Source organism: Nicotiana sylvestris, chromosome 8, assembly GCF_000393655.2.
Source record: "Nicotiana sylvestris chromosome 8, ASM39365v2, whole genome shotgun sequence".
In the NCBI taxonomy this organism is placed as follows: domain Eukaryota; kingdom Viridiplantae; phylum Streptophyta; class Magnoliopsida; order Solanales; family Solanaceae; genus Nicotiana; species Nicotiana sylvestris.
Genome location: NC_091064.1, coordinates 176,177,840 through 176,198,708, shown reverse-complemented (window position 1 = coordinate 176,198,708; position 20,869 = coordinate 176,177,840). Strand labels below are relative to the sequence as shown.

At 34.9% G+C, this 20,869-nt stretch overlaps 1 protein-coding gene across 4 annotated transcripts; it reads right to left on the bottom strand.

Annotated features, from left to right (window-relative positions):
* Positions 1 to 781: 781 nt before the first annotated feature.
* Positions 782 to 20,518, bottom strand: LOC104218832 (peptidyl-prolyl cis-trans isomerase CYP57). Of its 4 annotated transcripts, none has more exons than XM_009769409.2 (11): positions 20,342 to 20,518; positions 18,553 to 18,846; positions 8,779 to 8,957; positions 8,590 to 8,691; positions 6,956 to 7,062; positions 6,710 to 6,851; positions 5,008 to 5,230; positions 3,886 to 3,931; positions 2,577 to 2,772; positions 1,534 to 1,665; positions 782 to 1,312 (listed from the first exon to the last, which is right to left on the bottom strand). In XM_009769409.2, the coding sequence occupies exons 2-11, from the start codon at positions 18,770 to 18,772 to the stop codon at positions 1,172 to 1,174; spliced, it is 1,488 nt and encodes a 495-aa protein (XP_009767711.1). In that variant the 5' UTR covers positions 18,773 to 18,846; positions 20,342 to 20,518; the 3' UTR covers positions 782 to 1,171. The 4 variants fall into 4 exon arrangements, with proteins under 4 accessions (XP_009767711.1, XP_009767713.1, XP_009767714.1 ...); XM_009769411.2 differs by having other exon boundaries at positions 2,577 to 2,769; XM_009769412.2 differs by having other exon boundaries at positions 3,892 to 3,931.
* Positions 20,519 to 20,869: the final 351 nt, after the last annotated feature.

Below are 20,869 nucleotides of genomic sequence, written 5' to 3'. Positions count from 1 at the left end.
CCAAGGTGTATGTCCTTCTCCGTGTAATTATGATTTTTTGGAATGAATAAGTTGGAGTCTGGCCTAACTCCTCCGTCATAAGGATGGAATTTATTAAAAAAAATATTTGTCTTTTTGCAAGTTGTTGTGCTAGTTGAGTAGAAACTATAATCTAGATAAAATGTTACTCTCTCCGAAATTTTTTTTTTACACATTTGCTTAAGTTAATTTTAGGTATAGAGTAACTGGTCCAAGGAGGGAATGGCCAATTGGCCATAGGGAAAGAGAATATAATGGTTTGAGATGTAGTCCAAGAAGATGACAAAATTGATCCCGTATGTTTGAGGGTAGGGTCAAAGTAGCCCTTTAAGTATACATTAAGCAATTTTCGTCCTTCAAGTTTGCCAAAAGTTCACACTTTTGGTCTCCGTTAAATATTTCTCTATCAGTTCGATTTCATGGGAATTGTTAAAAAATAGAGGAATTGACAACTAGAGGTACAATTTTTGTAATTTTTGCTACTTTTTTATCCATTTCTTGAATCTGGTTCTGCTTTTTGAGGTGTATTTTCTACTGTTTTTATCTTTTTAGTGTCTATTGCAATTTTTTGTGTTACATTTTTTACGATTTGATGAGACCGTCCTAGTGTTTAGGGTTAATTGTTTTTTTTCACAACTTTCGTCAAATCTAACAAAACATAATTTGTTAAATTTCGTACAAAGACCAAAAGTGTTAACTTTTGACAAACTTAAAGGACCAAAACTACTCAGTACATACTTAAGGGACTACTTTGAACAAAACCTCAAACATAAGAGACCATTGTTTAGTCCATTATGAGCAGATTTGGAGCCATATTAATGGGAATGTTAAATATTTAGATTCTTAAGATCATTTCCACATTCCTTTGAAATCAAAAGTATATTGGTACAACATTTCCTATCCATTTTGAATAAAAGGAAATGATCACAGGACAGGAAAAATACATATCACCAGATGTATTTTTGGTCCGGCACTTTATGTAACTTCTTTCCGGAAGAGGACATTGGGACTCAAAATGCCATAGTCCAACGAGCTATACAGCTCTTTCCTTCAAAAAAGAGAGGAACCAACATCATTGCCACTTCAATATGAATACTGAGTAACCTCACAAATAGCACTTCAATCTTCAACTTTCTTCAGCTGGAAGATCAGCTCAAGTAAGAGATTTGCCAGCCCATTCCCTTTCTCGTCGCTTTTGCTTGGCCATCATTTTATTGAACTTCTCTTTTCCTTTCTCCAGAAGAGGATCGTGTACCACATAATCGTTGGGGTCCTCAGTACGAGACATTTTATCCTGCCGATGAAACCAATAATTTAAAAAGTAGAAATGAACATAATAAACATGAAGGTCTTGGGGATTCACATTCAAATTCAGTGAAGTTTGATTCCTATTTAATCTTCACTGCCCCCAAAGCAAGAAACTCCAGAAAGCAAGCACGTATAGAGCCTAACAATGAAGAATTATGCTTTTCATAAGTTTCCAACCATCCCGAGAACAAGTTATTGAACAAGTACCTTTCCAGGTTCAGGAGCGAATTTTAGTGTAACTGCTGCCCAATCGGATAACTCTTCCTCCTTGCCAGCATTAGTAGATCCATTGGATTTAGCAAAAACTCCAGACTTAAACTTCTCCAGTTTTGCCAACACCTAACAGACATACAAAAATAATGAGCAAACTGCAGAAACGCATAGAATAGAGATGCCAGCAAGAACACATATCCATTCCATATAAGTCCAAACTTAAATCAGCCTGAATCCATAGTTAACGTCTTTTAACTATTACTGAGAAAACTCAACATGAAAATTTTCCTACATATTGGAATTAACATAGAGACAAGATTTCAGATATTTTTCATTTAAGATGTTTAAACAACATTCAGAAAATGGAAGAACTCCTGTAACAGAGACCATGGATGAACATCCATTAAAAAGGGATCCAACACAAACCCTGTAAACTATGCAAAAGCAAAAGATATAATGCATCAAACATAGAAAACGAAAATCAAAGAAAATTTAGTTCATTTTGTCTGTACTGCCACAGCAAAAAAAAAAAAAAAAAAAAAAAAGAACCCTAATTACCACGTGTCAAGAGGGACATAAAATGGAAGAAATCGCTCTTGGTTCAACGCAACAGCGAGTTTTCCAATAGTCACCAAAAAAAAATTCTTTTTCTTTTTTTGGTGGGGAAGGAGGATGGGCACTTATATATGCAAACGGATCCATAAAGACACATCTCGTTCAGTGAAGCTTTGTTTCATCCCCAAAATTCCTTCTTCTATTCAGAGGGAGAAAACTTTAAGTGTCCGTGTCTGTGTGCGCTCCTGGGCTGGATGGGGTATTTCCAATCCCTGGATATCATCTACCTTAACTAACATTAGCGTCTTAAGCTCAATAAAGGATGTGCATCTGTATGTGTCAGCCTGTATGTGCATTCCCGTAGTCTACGTCCTACAGATAAAGTCCCCTTTTTGTTTTCTTTTTTGTTTTTTGTTCCCCAGAAAAAATAATTACAAAACATAAACCAGAAAAGGAAAATCTAACAGTATTCAGAGGCATACGTCTTCCTCATGTCCTTTTCGTCCTCGTCTTTTTTGCTTTAGCAGCTGTCTTTCTCGTTCAGGGCCAGACAACAACTGTAGGTCTGTATCTGCATTGGCCATACGTTCAGCCCTCGCTTCCGATCCTATTCCTTTTCTCTTAAGAGCCAACTTATCCACTTTTGGCCGGTCATCGTCATGTTCAGCATCAGACCTACTAAAATCAAATTATGATCATTGAGCTGCAACCTGCAACTAATGAGCTTTCAAATGTGTTGAGGGAAAGAGAAGCACAAATTTTATGTTAGAAAAAAAAATTATATAAAGGATTTTCTCAAGATAGTCATCTTTTGCACCAGAAGAGAATATAGTTCTGAATGTAATCTGTAAATCAAACAGTTCATTATGTGGCAGGAGAGTGCATACAACCTAAACCACTTGAAATCAAACTGCAGTTTAATGAGTGTAGCATTAATGGCTATCAGTATCCCAATCTCAACCATGCATCCTTGGACACATGGCAAGCAACAAATTACTCGAGAAAAATAGTGTGTCAGCAAAAAGGAGATGAAAAAAATACTGAAGTCACCCAGATCAGATAACCTCATCTTTGACCACATCTTTAGTTCCTTGTTATTTCAACCTTTTCATCTAATTGTGCCCATACCAAGATGCCTGATGGTATCAATAGGAGTGAGCAGGCAGTGAATTACCATAAAGTAACAATTGTACAAATTTCGTGAGAACAACCCCAATATATAAGTGGTACACCAATCGAAATGAACCTATGCCAAAATATAGTTCTCCACAATCATCTCTACTAATTAGCACCTCATGGGTGCTTCAAGAATTTAACAGAAAACAAAAGGCATACCCTCATTTGTAGAAAAGCATTTTCCACCCTTTCAAAAGGAGATGCGCCAGCGAACAAGGCTTTCCCTTAGCATACAACATGTAATATAGAAAAGAAGTAAATCCATCATCTCAATCAAAGTTTGAAGCCTTTTCTTAACCATGCTATCCAATTTACTAAAAATTTCTCATATTTAAGCTTCAATAAATTCCTATTTCACAACTTAATATTGTCAGTAACCTGCTATCCAACAAACAGTAATAAGTATTTAGGGATAACGACTGTTGAACTATGTGACCATCTCATATAAAAAGCATATTCATGTAGTTCAACAAAAGTAGACCGTAATAAATGCTGGACACAAGCAGATGGTTAAAGAGCATATGCTCAAGAAACTAGATATTCAGCTACTGTTGTATTTTGAGATGGCAATGTGCTATAAGAACGAGAACAGCATGGAGGGAAATAAGATTAAACCTGCACCTTGGAGAAGATGGCGAACGATTTCTTGCATTACCATTCTCTGAAAAGATTAATGCAAAATGATTAAATTCCTCTTTGATGAACGCAAAATGATCAAAAAATTTAACAAAGCTTAACCAAAATGAAGCCACGTAAGAAAAAATTGTATACAAGTATACATGTAAAACTGGGGTGTGCTAGCACTAAACAGTTACAGGCCTATAAACACATAAATTTGTGCAATTTACATGGTAAAAACATTCTGATCTGTGGTAAGTTCAATGTGAAATCATCTCAGTGGGTGAAGTGGAGAACATTGAGAATCTAGTACAGGTGTTGAACTACAAGGTTAGAGCTCTTCCCACCACCTATCTCCGTTGCACCTAGGAGCATCTAACAAGGACCGAGCAAGATAGAACGCGGTAATAGAAATAGTAAGAAGAGACACACAAAATGGAAAAAAGGATATTTGTCGAGAGAAGGCAGTAGATTAAGAGCACTATCAAGCATTCTCACATATTTCATGTCCCTATTATAGACACCGGTCGGTGTAGCACGCAAATTGAAAAAAATGTTAGAGTAACTACTTCTGAGATTTGACAGACGGGACAGAGCTCGGGTGAAGACGTGGATAATCTCCTATTACATTGTCAGATAACTGCTCGATTGTGGTGTGATAATTTTGAGATGGTTCAAGTTAACATGTCCATGCCAGATATTGTGAAAGAGGTATTGTTCAGATAGGCTTTCAAAGGAATGTAAAGAAGACGCATACATGGAAAGTTGCTCCACTATAACTCATATATGTATATGGGTCATATAGAAAGAGAAACAAGAGAAGCTATGAAGGGATAGAGCAAGATTTAGTACATGTAAGAAAGAGTCTATAATTCCTAGTTTCAGTGTGCTGCACCCACAAATGAACTTTATAAAAGAAGTTCCAGGTAACTAAGCTTATTCAAACAAATGAACTAACAGCAATGAAAGCATATGTGGGAGCACCACAAAATGCCTTAGAATTTGCAAGATATTTAAAGAAGATACTTGGCGACGAGTTGTCATAAAACAAACATAACGAGACCACATTGTGTGCTGCAAAAGTGGTTTTAGTCTTCGTATTTGAATAGATGTTTTTACCTCTGAGCAATTTTTGTTTGGGTGGTGGATCGCCAAGCTCCTTCCTCCTTTTTAGTATCTGCTGACGCATACGTGCATCAAAGCCAGCCTCGTCTTCATCACTGTTATCAAGGGATTCATGAAAACCAGCTTCTGATTCTTTACGAGACGCTTCTTTCTTTGATCCCAAAGCTTCTCTGATTGTCAACTGAACATCCCTTGTCGATTTTCCTTCATTTGAGTCCTGCATGAGCAGTTTTCCACTGTGTTATTTGCCCTACAACATAATATGTACTGAAGAAACGGCAGCCAAGTGCAGCATGCTCCTACTATGCACAGGGTTCGGGGAAGGGCAGAACCACATTGAGTCGATTGCATGTAGTCTTACCTTGGCTTACCTTGCACATAATTACACATAATTACCTTGCACATACCTTGGCTTACCATGTACATAATTACACAACATAATTGCACGTAGTCTTACCTTGCATATTTGCAAGAGACTATTTCCAAGGCATGAAACCAAAACCATATATAAATCCTATGAACACATCAATCTGGTGCTTATGACAGCTTACTTAACAAAAAATGCAAAAGTAACAATGATTGAGGAGACAACAGTGACAAGACTACAAAATCCAAAAGTTGACCATAATGCTGAGAGTGACACGCATGATCTTACAACTCCTGCAAGGTTTTGAGATGCTGAAGAGGAAGTCATTGGGAATAAAATAGGAGACGAAGCTGGAATTAGCGTAACAATAATGATAATTGTACCTCCATGCAAATGATTCAAATATGATATGACATAGTGGTTGAATGTGGAATGAAAGCCGCACTGATTACCAATATTTTTTGTGAACAAAGAGTATTGATAAAATATTACAAGGACAAGAAAGGAAACCAACAGTAGCTAGTTGTGGTAAATATGGAGGTAATATTTAGCACATAATATTAGCAGTATGCATAGATTTGGGACTATAACAAGGAAGTTAGGCGATAATGTGAGAGCAACATTGTAGTAATTTTGGAGAGTTAGGTTGTAATGAGCCAAAGTCTAATACATAAGACACCAAACCTGACAACCATGACAGGTAGGCTAACACGCAACCATCCTTGTAACGCTAAGGCAAATACGCAACTATCCAATGAACGGTTACTCCTCTCCTATTGGGAAAAGAAAACTATAGGTTATTGAGTAGAACCTTACAATGGGGTGGATCAAATTGTGATTATGGGCTATATCATGCTTCCTGGATGGATTTATATCAGGTATCTTCTTTAGAGCAGAAATTTGAGCACTAGGATGCAATCTCAGTGCTTCTCAACACATTCTATTTAAGGAAAGCGCATTCTTTGAACTTAACAAAAAGAATACTTGTGATGAGCTAGTAAAGGGCTGTTTTACTTGGAGGGAAAGGGACACAGAAGCAAGGAAGCTAGTAATATATCAGAAGCCTCCTTAACCCCCATGCAGGAAAACTCAATTCTGCTTGGCTAATGCTTTGAAGAAACTAAAATTGAGCTTCCCTTGCTTACAATGTATAAGCGGAATGAGATACAAAGAAAGACTGCACTACTTTATGTACATATACTCCTTACCAGAGATTGTCATAATTTTACTAGTTTTTCTGACATTGCAACTATAAGGTAGAGGGCTTGATACTTTTCTAGATAGAGATGATGCAGGATTGGCATATCATAGCAAAAACATAGTCATTACCAAAGCTTGATCATGTTTTTCTTCCTTCAGCAAACGTGGATCATCCAAGACGTCATGACTGCTTCTTATCCTTGTACTCACAGCTGCAAGCTCTTTCTCCTCCTCTTCTGCTTCTTCTCCAAATGAAAGCAAGTTCAACTTTCTGAGGGAAACAGAAAAGGGTTTGTTAAAATGTAAGATATTGATGAAAACTATATCACTTTCTAAATAACTGCTTCAGTTAGAAGTCAGGAAAAATAATCTTACTTAGTAGCTTTATGCTTTGCATCTTTCTTCTCAGTTGTTACTTCAGAAGGTAAAGCTTTTGCAAGCTTCGCTCTTGGGACAATATCCTCAAAAGGGTTCCATAATACCTATCAATGATTCACAGAATAAATTAAGCAATAAGCATCAGACTGTTAGCTAATCCAGTGGCTGTAGAAGACGATCTATAAGTCTAAGACAGCCCACAAAACATAAGAACCTTAAAGGAAACAAAATTTACAGAAAATTACATCTCTTAAGCTAGATATAATTTGGAAAAACAGAGAGAAACCCAGCACTTAAAGTACAGTTTTTTCAAAAAAATGAGGAGGCAATAGAAGAAGAGAAAGCAAAATGAGATGATTTTATTTAACCATTAAACTACGACAGTCAAGAAAGAACCATATGACATCTTACAATATAACAAATAAAGAACTAAAGAAATGGACAAAATTCTCACAGAAGATTAATTAAGAGGAAAAAGCTGCTGCAAACGAGAGAAATCCAAAGAAAGTCATTGACGCTGTTATGGGACAAAGAATATGATCATGAACAGGGAGAGCATACAGAGGACAACCAAAAGAACAAAAGAAAATAGTTCAAGAAAATACGATTCTTCTGGTTCCACTCTGACCATAATCCTGATAGAGCTAACAAAACATCGACATGGTGACTTTGGCTTGATCGAATATGGCACGTATCCCATGTCGTAGCCATGTCTTGTCTCGATGCCGGTGAGGGACATCAACCAGAGGCTCCATGTAACATATGAAAAAGGCTGACACCTAAGATCTGTGAATTAAATATCAGCTTATCTGCTACCCCTTTAAGCCTCAGTAATACAATAATCTTGTGAACACTACCCACCAGACTTGTAAGGCCCTAACTACTAATGTTCGTTTATACTCCTTTCTTTGAATCAAAACTATGAAGGATGAACTAGAACTCCTCCGTATTTAAGGCTCCATATCATGTTTTACTGCATCCCAACAGTGTGAAGGAAAAGTTAAAAGTAAATCCATCTGGGCACGTCCCCTGCACAAATCATCACTGCTTGTCCCACCAATTCATCCCAGTGTTCCTGAAGCGAGGCGGAAAACATGTTGAGCGCTTCGCCTCGCTTAGCGGGTGCTTCAGAGTTGTCATCAAGGCTCTAAGGCAATGAGCGTAATCCTGAAGAGGCAATACTGAACAATTGATATTTCATTTTATCGTAATTGTTTTTCAATTTCTTTGTCCATATATTTGTTATTCATGCTTATAATTATTAGTCTTGGACTACATATACATATTTGTATTTTTTCTCCATTAGTGCCTTTCTTCATTAAAGCCACCTTTTATTTGCATTTTGCGCCGAAAGCCCAATGGACCTCGGAGCTTTTTTGCATTTTTCACCTTTGATAGCACTAAAAGTGCATAATATAATCAGGTAAACAGCTGAAAAGTAAGTTAAAAAGCTGATTCTAAATAGTAAATACTGTTGAGTAACATAGAGTCTATCAAACTACTACTTTGGTAATACCACAGACGAGCGACAATCCAGTGGGCCTCAAGGCAAGCATGAGATATATAATTCAACAGTAGCCACAACCTCATAGACAGGCAGTGAAAGAAAGCACAAACAGAAATCTAGGTACCTCTACAGATAGTATCTTAGGTGGAGGATCCACAGGCCGATCATCCTTGCCGGTTTCAACTTCACCCAATGTTATAAGATTATATATTGAATCCCCACTTACCTGCAAATAAGGGAATGAAGCTCTAAAACTACAGAAACAAGTTAAAAGGTTTGACAAGATGTAGTATGAAAGAGACAAGTAGATTACTTTTCCAAAAATTGTATGCTTCTTGTCGAGAAAATCGCAACGATCCAAAGTCATAAAGAATTGACTCGCATTTGAATTTGGTGAGCCTGCACCAGCACAGGCCACCAAACCCCTGTGTTTGAATCTTAAACGGGAGTGAAATTCATCAGGAAACACACCACCATATATGCTTTCACCGCCTGCATGAGTCCACGGAAATCATCTTCAGCAATGCATGCTAAAAGAGGATACAAACAACTAATGATAAGCTTGATTAGCGAGAGCTTCCGGTGAAGCTAACATTCTTCATTTTAGTCCACCCTGAATGAAGATTTATTGGAGATCAAAACAGTTACCCTAAAAGAAAAAGAAAAAAGAAATAATGTCAGCGAACAAAAAAGTTCCGGAAGATAGTCATTCAACTTCTTCAGATGGGTCACGTGTCCATTTTTGGAGCTTAATCTTTTATCTTCTTAATGACAAAGAAAGAGGATTTCACTGAAAGATAAGAAAAGATAATTGGTGGTGTCAAATACTTTTCAAACTTACCTTTTTCATCTTAACTTTTTTACTATTGTATTTTTCGAACTTGTTTTGAAAACGCTTTTCCTGAGTCGAGGGTCTATCGGAAATAATTTTTCTACCTCACACAGGTATGGGTAAGGTATGCGTACAACCCACCCTCTCAGATCTCACTTGTGGGATCGCACGGGATATGTTGTTGTTGTTGTTGTTGCTGTTTTTTATGACGGTAGTATCCAGGCCAAGAAAATGACGCATTTCTATTTCTGAAAATAAATTAACTTAAAACTTCTCATTTACCCTTAATAAAGTTGTTTTAGTCATACAAATGTTATTGCATGTTTAGAACCACAAGTTTCAATAGTTTTATAGCCACAAATACTATGGCATGTATAAGACCACAAGATTCAAAAGTCTTCATATCTTTCTTAAGCATCGTATCATGTCAAACTATGGCATACAAGCTAGAGTAGAGGGAGTATAGCTATAGGAACCTTGGCTACTAATCTCCAACTTTATCTTTCATAGTCAACTTTTCATTTTTCAAATGAATATAATAATTTTTCTCCAAAAGCTATCCCGAACTCCAAATATTACTTTTCATCTCTAGTATATATAAGACACCAGAGATAAATTGAAACTTCCACATTTCTAATGGAATAGAATTATACTGTTGCCTTTGATTTGAACTTGCAAGGAGTCTCCCAAAGTAATGTTGCCACCATTCAACTCTGCAAACTTAACAAATAAATGTTTCTCTCCACAAATAAGAGAATTTGCACCAAAATCAAGGTTCCAATAGTTTTTTCCTATACTTTATCGCCTTTGCATCCAATAAGTAAAGTCCTACCTTCATCTATTTTGCTCTGCAAAATAAATTTTTTATTCCACATTATTTTAACATTCCCAAAAGTAATGACCAAATTCATGACAAGTATTACTTCAACATTGATTTGTAGTGCCTTCTTGTCGGCCATCTTCCTCTACCTCTTCCATGACCTCTTCCTTGGTTGGAGTCTCAACTTTTTTTATTTATTTATTTGGAGGTATCCACCTCCTCCTTCTTGATAACAATGACTTCTCCCACATCCAAAACCTCTTTCTTGCAATCCATGCTTTTCATCTTTCTCCTCCAAAGAAAGATGTGCTTGCAGAGCTTGTTTAACCGGTTATTATTTCGGCTTCTTCACTCCTACTTCATGTGCTTTTAAGGATCCGATATGTTATTCAATAGCCATGGTACCCAAGTCTACACTTTTCAATGGCAACAATCACATAGTTAAATCATGAATCTAAGGGTCGTGTTACTTCTGCAACAACTTGTTCATCCTTTAAATCTTCATTATACCTCTTCATTTGAATGACAATAGCCAAAACTATTGAAATATAATCAGAGATGGACTCAAATGCCTTATTTGAAACGATTTGAGCTCTCCTCATAAGGTTTGGAGTCAAACACTTTTCGCCTAGTCCGTGAAGGATAGTTTGTTATACTGTTGGAAAGCATGTGGAAGTTGTCCCACATCGGTGGTGAAAGGCCACTTTTGGTGCCTTTTACGTCCTGGTCCTTTTATGTGTTTAATTTAGAACACATACACTTATATGCGTGCAAATATATACATATATATATATATATAATATATATATTAATATCAATGACTTGGACTTGGGGCTTGGGCGCAGGCCGGGTCGGACCTAAAATAAATAATTTATATTTTTATTTATTTCTGTAATTAAAATCTATTTTATTTGAAATTTAAATTTTAAATATATTGGAATAAACAGATGCGTCTGTTTGTGAAAGAACATACCTTTTTGAAAAGGTCCGATGGTTGCTCTATAAATAGAAGTTCTTCCAACAAAGTAGATATAGAAAATTTGCAAATATATTCTTGGCTTGTTGTATCCTGAAGAAGATTGCTGGTATTTCCCCAATTTGTATACGGGCAATATCTTCTTTAAGGAAAGTCGTTCTCATGCCTCAAGCCTTCTTCAATTTCGTTTTGCAATTATTATTATTTTCTAACAATCTTAAAGAAGATATTCTGATATGGAGAACATTCTGTCCGTTGTTGAAAATCCAAAAGAGATCATCAAACTCGACCGTTTTGATGGATCAACCTTTACTCGCTGGAAGAACAAGATGATTTTCCTATGACCTTTGAAAATCTTTTATGTACTTGATCCGCAATTGCCTGCACTGCCACATCTCACTCCAGAGGATTCAGAAGATGTGAAAGCAAAGAGGAAGAAATGTGAAGATGATAAACTACTATGCCGGGGACATATTCTTAATACATTAACAGATTGTCTCTATGATCTGTATCAAAATTTGAAGTCTCCAAGGGAAATCTAGACGGCATTGCAGACTGCTTATGAAAACAAAAAACGAGGTATTGATAATTTGCAATACTTCAAATTTAAAATGGTTGATACAAAGCCCATTATGGATCAGATTCATGAACTGCAAATCTTAGTTTCAAAACTAATTGATCTTGAAGTTAAAATTCAAGATGCACTTCAAATCGGTGCTATACTTTCTAAACTGCCTTTTTCTTGGCATGACTAGAAAGAAGATCCTGCATTCTTCTAAGAAATTGACTGTGGAACAGTTTTGAACTCACATTCAAATTGCAAGCGAGACTCAAATTCATGATACTTTTATGCAACCTTCGAGTTCCACAGTTAATAATGTTAGTCAGAATAATAACGGAGATGGAAACAAAAATCTGAAAGTTTTCCATAAGCCTCAATTTAAAAAAAGGAATACTTTGAAATGTCATCATTGTGGAAAGAAAGGCCACAAGATCCGTGATTGCAGGTTTAAGAAAGTAGGAATTAACTTTAACCATGGAAATTCAGGAAACTCGGGAAGGTCTAAGAAAGCAAAAGCAAACACAGTTGAAAGTTCTTCACAAGGTTTGGTTGCAATGGTTTCTATAGTACCATGTACTATGGTTACAGAGTTAAACATGGTTGTTGTTGTTGCTGTTAAGAGTCAAGACTGGTGGTTGGATTCGGGTGCCACCGTTCTATTATGAGAAGAATATGTTCAAGACTTATGCAGAAGTGAAGGAATTCGAGAAGGTTCTCATGGGAAATCATATGACTGCAGATGTTGCAGGAAAAGGAAGTGTTGAGATCAATTTCACTTCTGGGCAGAAGCTAACATTGCTAAATGTGTACCATGTTCCCGACATGAAGAAGAACTTGATGTCTGCTAGTTTGCTGTCTAAGAGAGGCTTCAAGATAGTCATAGAATCTGATCATGTAATAGTGTCTAAGAATAATTTATTTGTTGGAAAGGGTTATACATGTGATGGCATGTTCAAACTTAGTATTAATGCAATAAACTATGTTTTTGCTTATATTGTTGAGTCTAATTCTTCTTTATGGCATGCTAGATTAGGACACTTGAATTTTGGTTCGTTAAATTATATGTCCAAAAACAACTATATTTCTTGCAAGCATGATCATGTGAAAAAATGTGAAATATGTACACAAGCAAAAATGACTAAGAAATTTCGTAAAACTAAAAGATTTAGTGAATTGTTACACTTAGTACATTCATATATGTGAACTAAATGGAAAATTAACCAAAGGAGGCAAAAGATATTTTATTCCTTTTATAGATGATTATTCTAGATTCACATATGTTTATTTGCTTAGAACAAAAGATGAAGCATTTCAGAAGTTTAAAGAATACAAATCTGTTGTGGAAAATCAAAAGAATACTAAAATTAAAATTCTTCGTAGTGATAGAGGTGGAGAATATTTTTCCTCTGAATTTAATAAGTTTTGCGAAGAGAATGGTTTGATACATCAAACAAGCGCTCCTTATACATCACAACAAAATGGTTTGGCTGAAAGGAAAAATAGAACTTTAGTTGATATGATTAATGCTATGTTAATGAATGCACATTTACCACATAATTTATGGGGTGAAGCACTTTTAACAACTTCTCACATATTAAATAAGGTGCCTTCAAAGAGCTTACATGTTCACCATATGAACTTTGGAATAATAAAAAAACTAATTTAGATTATTTTAAAGTGTGGGGGTGTATATCATTCTATAGAGTTTATGATCACCAAAGAACAAAACAAGGTCCTAGAGAAATTAAAAGTATTTTTGTTGGATATGCACAAATTCAAAGGTATACAGATTGTTGGATCTAGAATCTAATGTTATAATAGAATCTATTCATGTTGAATTTATTGAAAATAAATTTTTAGATAATACTGTTGATGAGGAAATGACTGAACCAAATAAAAGTGATAATAATGCATATAGATTGTCACATTCCGAAATTAATACAAGTAAAAAAGAAAAGTGACAATATACAAATAGAACCAAGAAAGAGTCAAAGAATAAGAAAAGAAAAATGTCTTGGTTCTGATTTTATCTCTTCACAGTCCTTAGTCTTTCTTGTTGAAGGAGATTGAAAAAATGTATGTAATCAAATTCCTATCTTATTAAAAGTTGAAGAAGACCCGAAGACATTTCAAGAAGATATGGCTTCTAGAGATGCTGCCTTTTGGAAAGGGGCTATTAATGATGAAATGGATTCAATAATGTCCAACAATACATGGGTTTTAGTTGATCTTCCAATTGGATCAAAACACATAGGTTGCAAATGGGTCTTTCGGAGGAAGTACAATACAAACGGGTTCTATCCAAACCTTCAAAGCAAGATTAGTTGCAAAAGATTTCACTCAAAAAGAAATAGATTGTTTTGATACATATGCTCTTGTAGCAACAATAACATCCATTAGAGTGCTTTTATCGTTGTCTTATATATATAACTTGTATGTGCATCAAATGGATGTTAAAATGGCCTTTTTAAACGGAAACCTTAGTGAAGAGATTTATATGCAACACCCTGAAGGATTTGTTCTTCCCGGAAATGAGAAGAAAGTATGCAAGTTGATAAAGTCTCTCTATGATTTGAAACAAGCACCTAAACAATGGCATGAAATGTTTGATAGTGTTGCACTATCAAATGGATTCAACATAATAATGCTGACAAATGTATTTACTCCAAGTTCACAAAAGAATACGGAGTTATCATTTGTCTATATGTTGATGACATGCTACTATTTGGTACAAATATGCTTGGTATTTACTGAAACCAACCAAGAAGTATCTAACTTCAATTTTTAAGATAAAAGACTTAAATGAAGTAGATACTATTCTAGGCATAAAGGTGAAAAGAGAGAACAAAAGAATGACTTTATCACAATCGCATTATATTGATAAAGTCCTTGCTAAGTTCAGTCATTTAGGCATGAAGGAGTTTAGTACTCCTTATGACTCCAGTATTAAGCTAACTGAAAACACTGGAAGAGCAATAGCCCAATTAGAGTATGCAAGTGCAATAGGTAGTATAATGTATGCAATGCATTGTACAAGACCTGATATAGCATTTGTTGTTTGTAAACTTTCAAGGTTTACTAGTAATCCAAGTAATGATCATTGGAAAGCAATAACTAGAGTACTTGGATATTTAAAATATACAAAATATTTGGGCATTTGCTATAACGGTTTTTCCACTGTTTTAGAAGGATATTCTGATACAAGTTGGATTACTAGTGTTAATGATAATAAATCCACTTCAGGATAGATATTTACTTTAAGAGGCGGTGCCATTAGTTGGGCATCCAAGAAACAAACTTGTATTTCTCATTCTACTATGGAATCTGAATTCATAGCATGCAGTTGCAGGGAAAGAAGCAGAATGGTTGAGAAACATATTATTAGATATAAAGGTGTGGCCACTACCTATGCCAGTCATTTCTGTATTTTGTGATAGTGAGACTACCATGTGTGTGGCTCACAATAAAATATATAATGGGAAATCAAGACATATAAGCCTAAGGAACGCTTATATAAGAGAATTAGTCACAAATGGGACTAACTATTGTGTATGTGAAATCAAATAAGAATTTGGCAGATTCACTTACCAAACCATTGACGAGAAATGCAGAACAACAAACTTGTGAAGGAATGGGGCTAAAACCTCTAAATTAAGTACGAGCGATGGGAACCCAACTTTGAGTTAGTATACACTCTAACAAAATAAGTTCAATGAGGTAATAACAAGTTGATTTGTGTTGCTTAAGCACTAATCTCCTTTCGGAGCCTTAATTTCAATGTATTACATATTGTTATGGTAGGAGTAAAGAAGTTAAATGTCTGAAATAACTAGGGCAGAATAACAAACTTTGTGGTGCAAACTGTTACATAAAGAGGTTGAATAAAATCTTAATGAAATTAGTAAATGTCTGTAATAACAGGGACATAGTAGCTAATTTCACCTATATGAATATTGAAATGGTGCCACTTCAAGCAAGGTTTAGGGGGTTGATCTTGTAAATATTCATGAAGTCAGGAAGAGCACATGGGCCATACACGTGCTAAAGCAAATACTAGATTTTCTTAGCCACTGTATAATATTGTGCGTGTGATATTTTCGGTTTTGACACAAGGAGTTGTGGTTCAAACCTTTAAGTTACCAATAACTTCGTCACGGCTAATGGAAATAAGATATTTACACTAATGGAAAGTTCAAATCAAAATAAGATACTCTCCAATATGCATGATATTATGAGAGATATAACAAACTAGTGGGAGATTGAAGGATAGTTTGTTATATTGTTGGAAAGCATGTGGAACTTGTCCTACATCGGTGGTGAAAGGCCACTTTTGGTGCCTTTTAAGTCCTTGTCCTTTTATGTGTTTAATTTAGAACACATACTCTTATATGTGTACAAATACATACATATATATATATATATATATATATATATTCCTACATCGGTGGTGAAAGGCCACTTTTGGTGCCTTTTAAGTCCTTGTCCTTTTATGTGTTTAATTTAGAACACATACTCTTATATGTGTACAAATACATACATACATATATATATACATATATACATATATTATATCAATAACTTGGACTTGGACTTGGGGCTTGGGCGCGGGTAGGGTCAGACATAAAATAAATAATTTATATTTTTATTTATTTATGTAATCAAAATCTATTTTATTTGAAATTTAAATTTTAAATATATTTGAATAAACGGATGCATCTGTTTATGAAAGAACAGATCTTTTTGAAAAGGTCCGATGGTTGCTCTATAAATAGAAGTTCTTCCAACAAAGTGGATATAGAAAAATCTGCAAGTATATTCTTGGTTTGTTGTATCTTAAAGAAGATTGTTTGTATTTCCCCAATTCGTATGCGGGCAATATCTTCTTTAGGGGAAGTCGTTCTCACGCCTCAAGCCTTCTTCAATTTCGTTTTCCAATTATTATTATTTTCTAACACTCCAATCTCTAAAGAAAGCTAGGAGAATTTTCCATGCTTTCTTGGAGGTGGTTGCACTGGCAACCTTCTCGAGCATCTCCAGCATCTTGTCATTCAAGATTTGATGGATGAGAGTGAACGCCTTAATCTTTCTTTTTTGAGAAAATGCGTAAAGTATCCATTGAACTTGTCCGGGAAAATCATTTACACACCTAAACTTTACGGGCGACCTAACACCCCACTATCCTCATCTAAACAAAATTTAATATCTCCTTCAAAATACTGAATCAATCTTGTGGTGGGCTGTGTTAACACGCGCCATGTATCAAATGTTGCACTATTTCATTTTTTTTACTTCTTTCCTTTTCCACTCTTTTTTTCATTTCATCTTCTCCACCTTCATCATTATTTTTGCCGCCCGCCACCATGGAAGCTATTCACCGCCATAACCTCCCTTAAACCCATCAACTCTATCTCTATTCTTCTTTTTTCGTTGTAGATAAATTTATTTGTGGCTTTGACATTACACGAAATTAAGGAGAAAAAGGGCTGGAAAGCTTGGGATAGAGAGAAATGTTTGGTTGGCCGGAAAGTTTGGTGTTGTCGGTACCGTATTTTTTGACAAGGTGGGTTTGTACTCCTAATTCCCTTCGTCTAGGTTTCTTTAGGAGAATTTTTGTCACTTTATTCCTCCTAGTTTTGTATTGGAAGAGTGAACGAAACCTGAGATATAGAGCCACTAGTTAAGGACCTATAAATTTTTTCCGATCGGAGAATTTTCCAGTGACGCCTCTTCTTCTTTTCAACACTATTTCTGGTTCTAAAGAAGTATTTTTCAACAAATAGATGAAAAATCAGATGGAGAAAATCTCAATTGGAAAGGGATGGAGCTAAGAATAAGGTCACCGAAAATGGATATTTTAGCCAAGCTAGAGCCATTGGTTCACCGCTTCTGTTAAAATGAAGAAAGAGAAAAAAAAAATGAAAAAGAAAAGAGAAAAATTTAGTATTAAGTTTTAATTAGTTATAATATCCTATTGGGACTTTATTGGGTCGTTGTTATTGTATCCTATTGAAAAGTGACATCTGGACAATTACATTAGTTTTAAGCTATTTTTTTGCCTTCACGCGCATCTACAAAATGAACTACACTTTTCACGCCAGGTCATCACTCAAGAAGGTATTAAATTCACTTAAGTTTAGAATAAGGGTAAAAGGTCGCCCGTAAAATTTAGGTGTGTAAATGATTTTACCAGACAAGTTTAATGGGTACATTATGCATTTTCTCTTCTTTTTTATTATAATGATTCTTCTTTGGACTACTTGGGTTGAACAAAATGACTAGGATACATGTGCATTTATATGAGATCCATATCATGTACCAAGCCTAGTGTATAAGTATCTTCATTTTTGTCTTCTCCTTTTCCCAAGTACATGAACAAAACCATAAATCAATGCATGCATCCCCTAACCCAATACACTTAACATTTTAGTTCATGAACTACATAAATAAAATGCATGAATAACGTTTAAGTTCCCACCACTTAGCCCCAATAGTAATTATGATCAAATTCTCACTATTTGAGAAGTCCAACTAGTGACAAAGGCAGATCTAGGATTTGAACTCTACAGGTTCGAGTTCGGAATTCTACCACAATTGATTTGATTTACTAGGTACATAATCAATTATTCGTACGTATTTAGTGAATATTTTAACATTTACTATATAGCATCCGAGCCAAAGCTACTAGGTTCGGTGACCCATACCGATAACTCTACATCCGCTCCTGCCAATTACACAAATAAGCTCCATTTAGCCCTAAATCGCAATTACAATCAAACATGCACGCTTTTCAAAGTTAAATTACACACAAAGCAGGAAATTCAAAGTAAATCAAATTAAACAAAAATATCAAACTGGTAACTAAAATAGTAGATTAAGAAAATGAATGATTTTTGTTACCAGTGCCAGTGCCGGTAGGGTCACCACCTTGAACAAGGAAAGATTTGATGACACGATGAAAAATGGTATTGTCATAATAACCTTCAAGACACAATTGAACGAAATTCCTCACAGCTTTTGGTGCTTCTTTTGGCCATAGTTCTATATCTATTGGCCCATACGTCGTGTTGAGTACAACTTTTCCCTTCGTCGGCGGTTCCAATACATACACTGTCGACATTTATTCAGCAGCTGCTTTGGAGCATCAATTGGTTATGGAGGTTTTTCTTCTTTCTCAACTCCTAATTTACAAAACTGAAATAGAATGTTCAATTGGTTAGTGCTAAAATACGTCCTCCGAACGTCGTCGTTTGTTCCTCCCCAAAATTTTCTTTAATTTCTTTGTTGGGTACATCACCCTCGGCTTTTTTTAATCACATAAAGTAATTTATTTTTACTAGCAAGGTTTACAATTTTAATTCGTCAGAATGACCTAAATGGCACTTAGGCCTCGTTTGTTTTTTTTAAAGTTAAGACGTCTGAATCTGAATGCACGTCTGAATATTAAGATGTGGTATGTAAGATCCAATTGTTAAACTATTTGAACAATAAATGAAAATTATATATAATAACAACAATTGTAGTAACGAAATGTAACCAAAAAATTATTTTGAACGTAAAGTATTCATACAAGATATATGACTTTTAGCTTCATTTAGTAATATTATTATTTATATTATCAAGTGTTAATTCAAATTAGTAAGATGTTTGCAATGCATTACCTTGGATCTTGATGTAAAAAACTTTATTTGCTAATACAAAGATTTGAGTAGTTTAATTCGAAGTTCTAGAATATTTCTTATGTTAAAAAGTAAATATTCTTTGTTTTTTTAAAACCTTTTTTACACGGATTTTATACTTTTTTCTACAAAGTTCAGAATTGTCTAAGTCAAAATATTATTACATATTTTACAACACTTTTTGGGGCCTCAAAATTTTTGGGGCCTAAAGCGAAGGCTTTACTAGCCTCACCCTTGAGCCACCCATGAAGATAAGTTGTATATTTCTAAGCAAATAATCTGTTTGAAGATTGCAAAGATGTAGTAAATGGTATGATCTTAAACACAAAATAGGAAAAAAATTGAGGAAGTAAAGAAGTTATTCTTGAATAAACAAAAGAAAGCATGGTTCAATTATAAAACATGTAACATATGACGAATAATTCAAGAGCAATAGCACATAAATATTCAGAATGCACTGAAATATAAATCTTACTTATGTATACATTATCCGAATTCTAGCCAAATATGAAACTATAACGGCTCTAATTTCAACAACATAGAACTTCATTATCCGAATTCTAGCCATAGCAAAGTTTCTTAATTTTGGACGAGCTTCATAAACACCAATTACGGTTTATATTTCAACTAGAGAAATAGAATTTCAGTCACTAATATGCAATTCTTGAAGAAAACAAAAGAACGTTCAAAAGGGACTATGTGAATCTGCAAAAGAGAAAAAAACATTGCTAACAATTTAGAACACGTCCCAATTAAGATTTACGATTTAGAGAATCGGGATGTCAACAAAATCAAGAAAAATTACAGAAAATTCAGAGATTCAATCAAAATAGAATATCCAAAAGTGAGAACAAGACACAAATAAGAGGCAAGCAAAACCTTCTAGTTTAGCCCCTTCTCAATCGTATTTTAAAAGGGGTTTTTTTAAACCCTAAACTCGAAACTGAAATTTACCATTAGAAAAGTGGAAACAAGATGGAGAATTCCAAGTATAATTTTCAAAATCTTACCCAGAAAAAGATTCGGCGGCTGCTTGATCAGAGACGTGTGAAGAATGAAATTTGTTTTGGGTTTAGAAGAAATAGCCTGATGTCAAGAGAGAGAAAAGGAGCACGAGGCGTGTATTTTCGGTATTTTTAACCTCTCAACGGAATTAACTCAATTAAAGGTCTGACCGAATCAGACCCAATCAGACCTATGCAAACTTTTTAAAAATAATAAAAAAAACAAATATACTTAATGGGCTAAGATGTGATTTATTTAGATTTAGACCCTTTTTAAGTGCAAATAAATGAGGTCTTATACTTGTCTCACTTTGTCATGCCGGTCCCCAAACTTAATAATTTGTCAATTGAACACTTACACTCCTTCAAATCGTGTATAATAAACGCTTATGACACGAGGCCACCAGTGCGTGTAATACAATCTCTTACACGTAGGACGTCACATCAAGAAAATTAAATCACGTAGGCTCCAGGTTATTTATTATGCCATATAGGAAAATAAAAGGGGAAATGATTATTATCTCTCCCAAACCC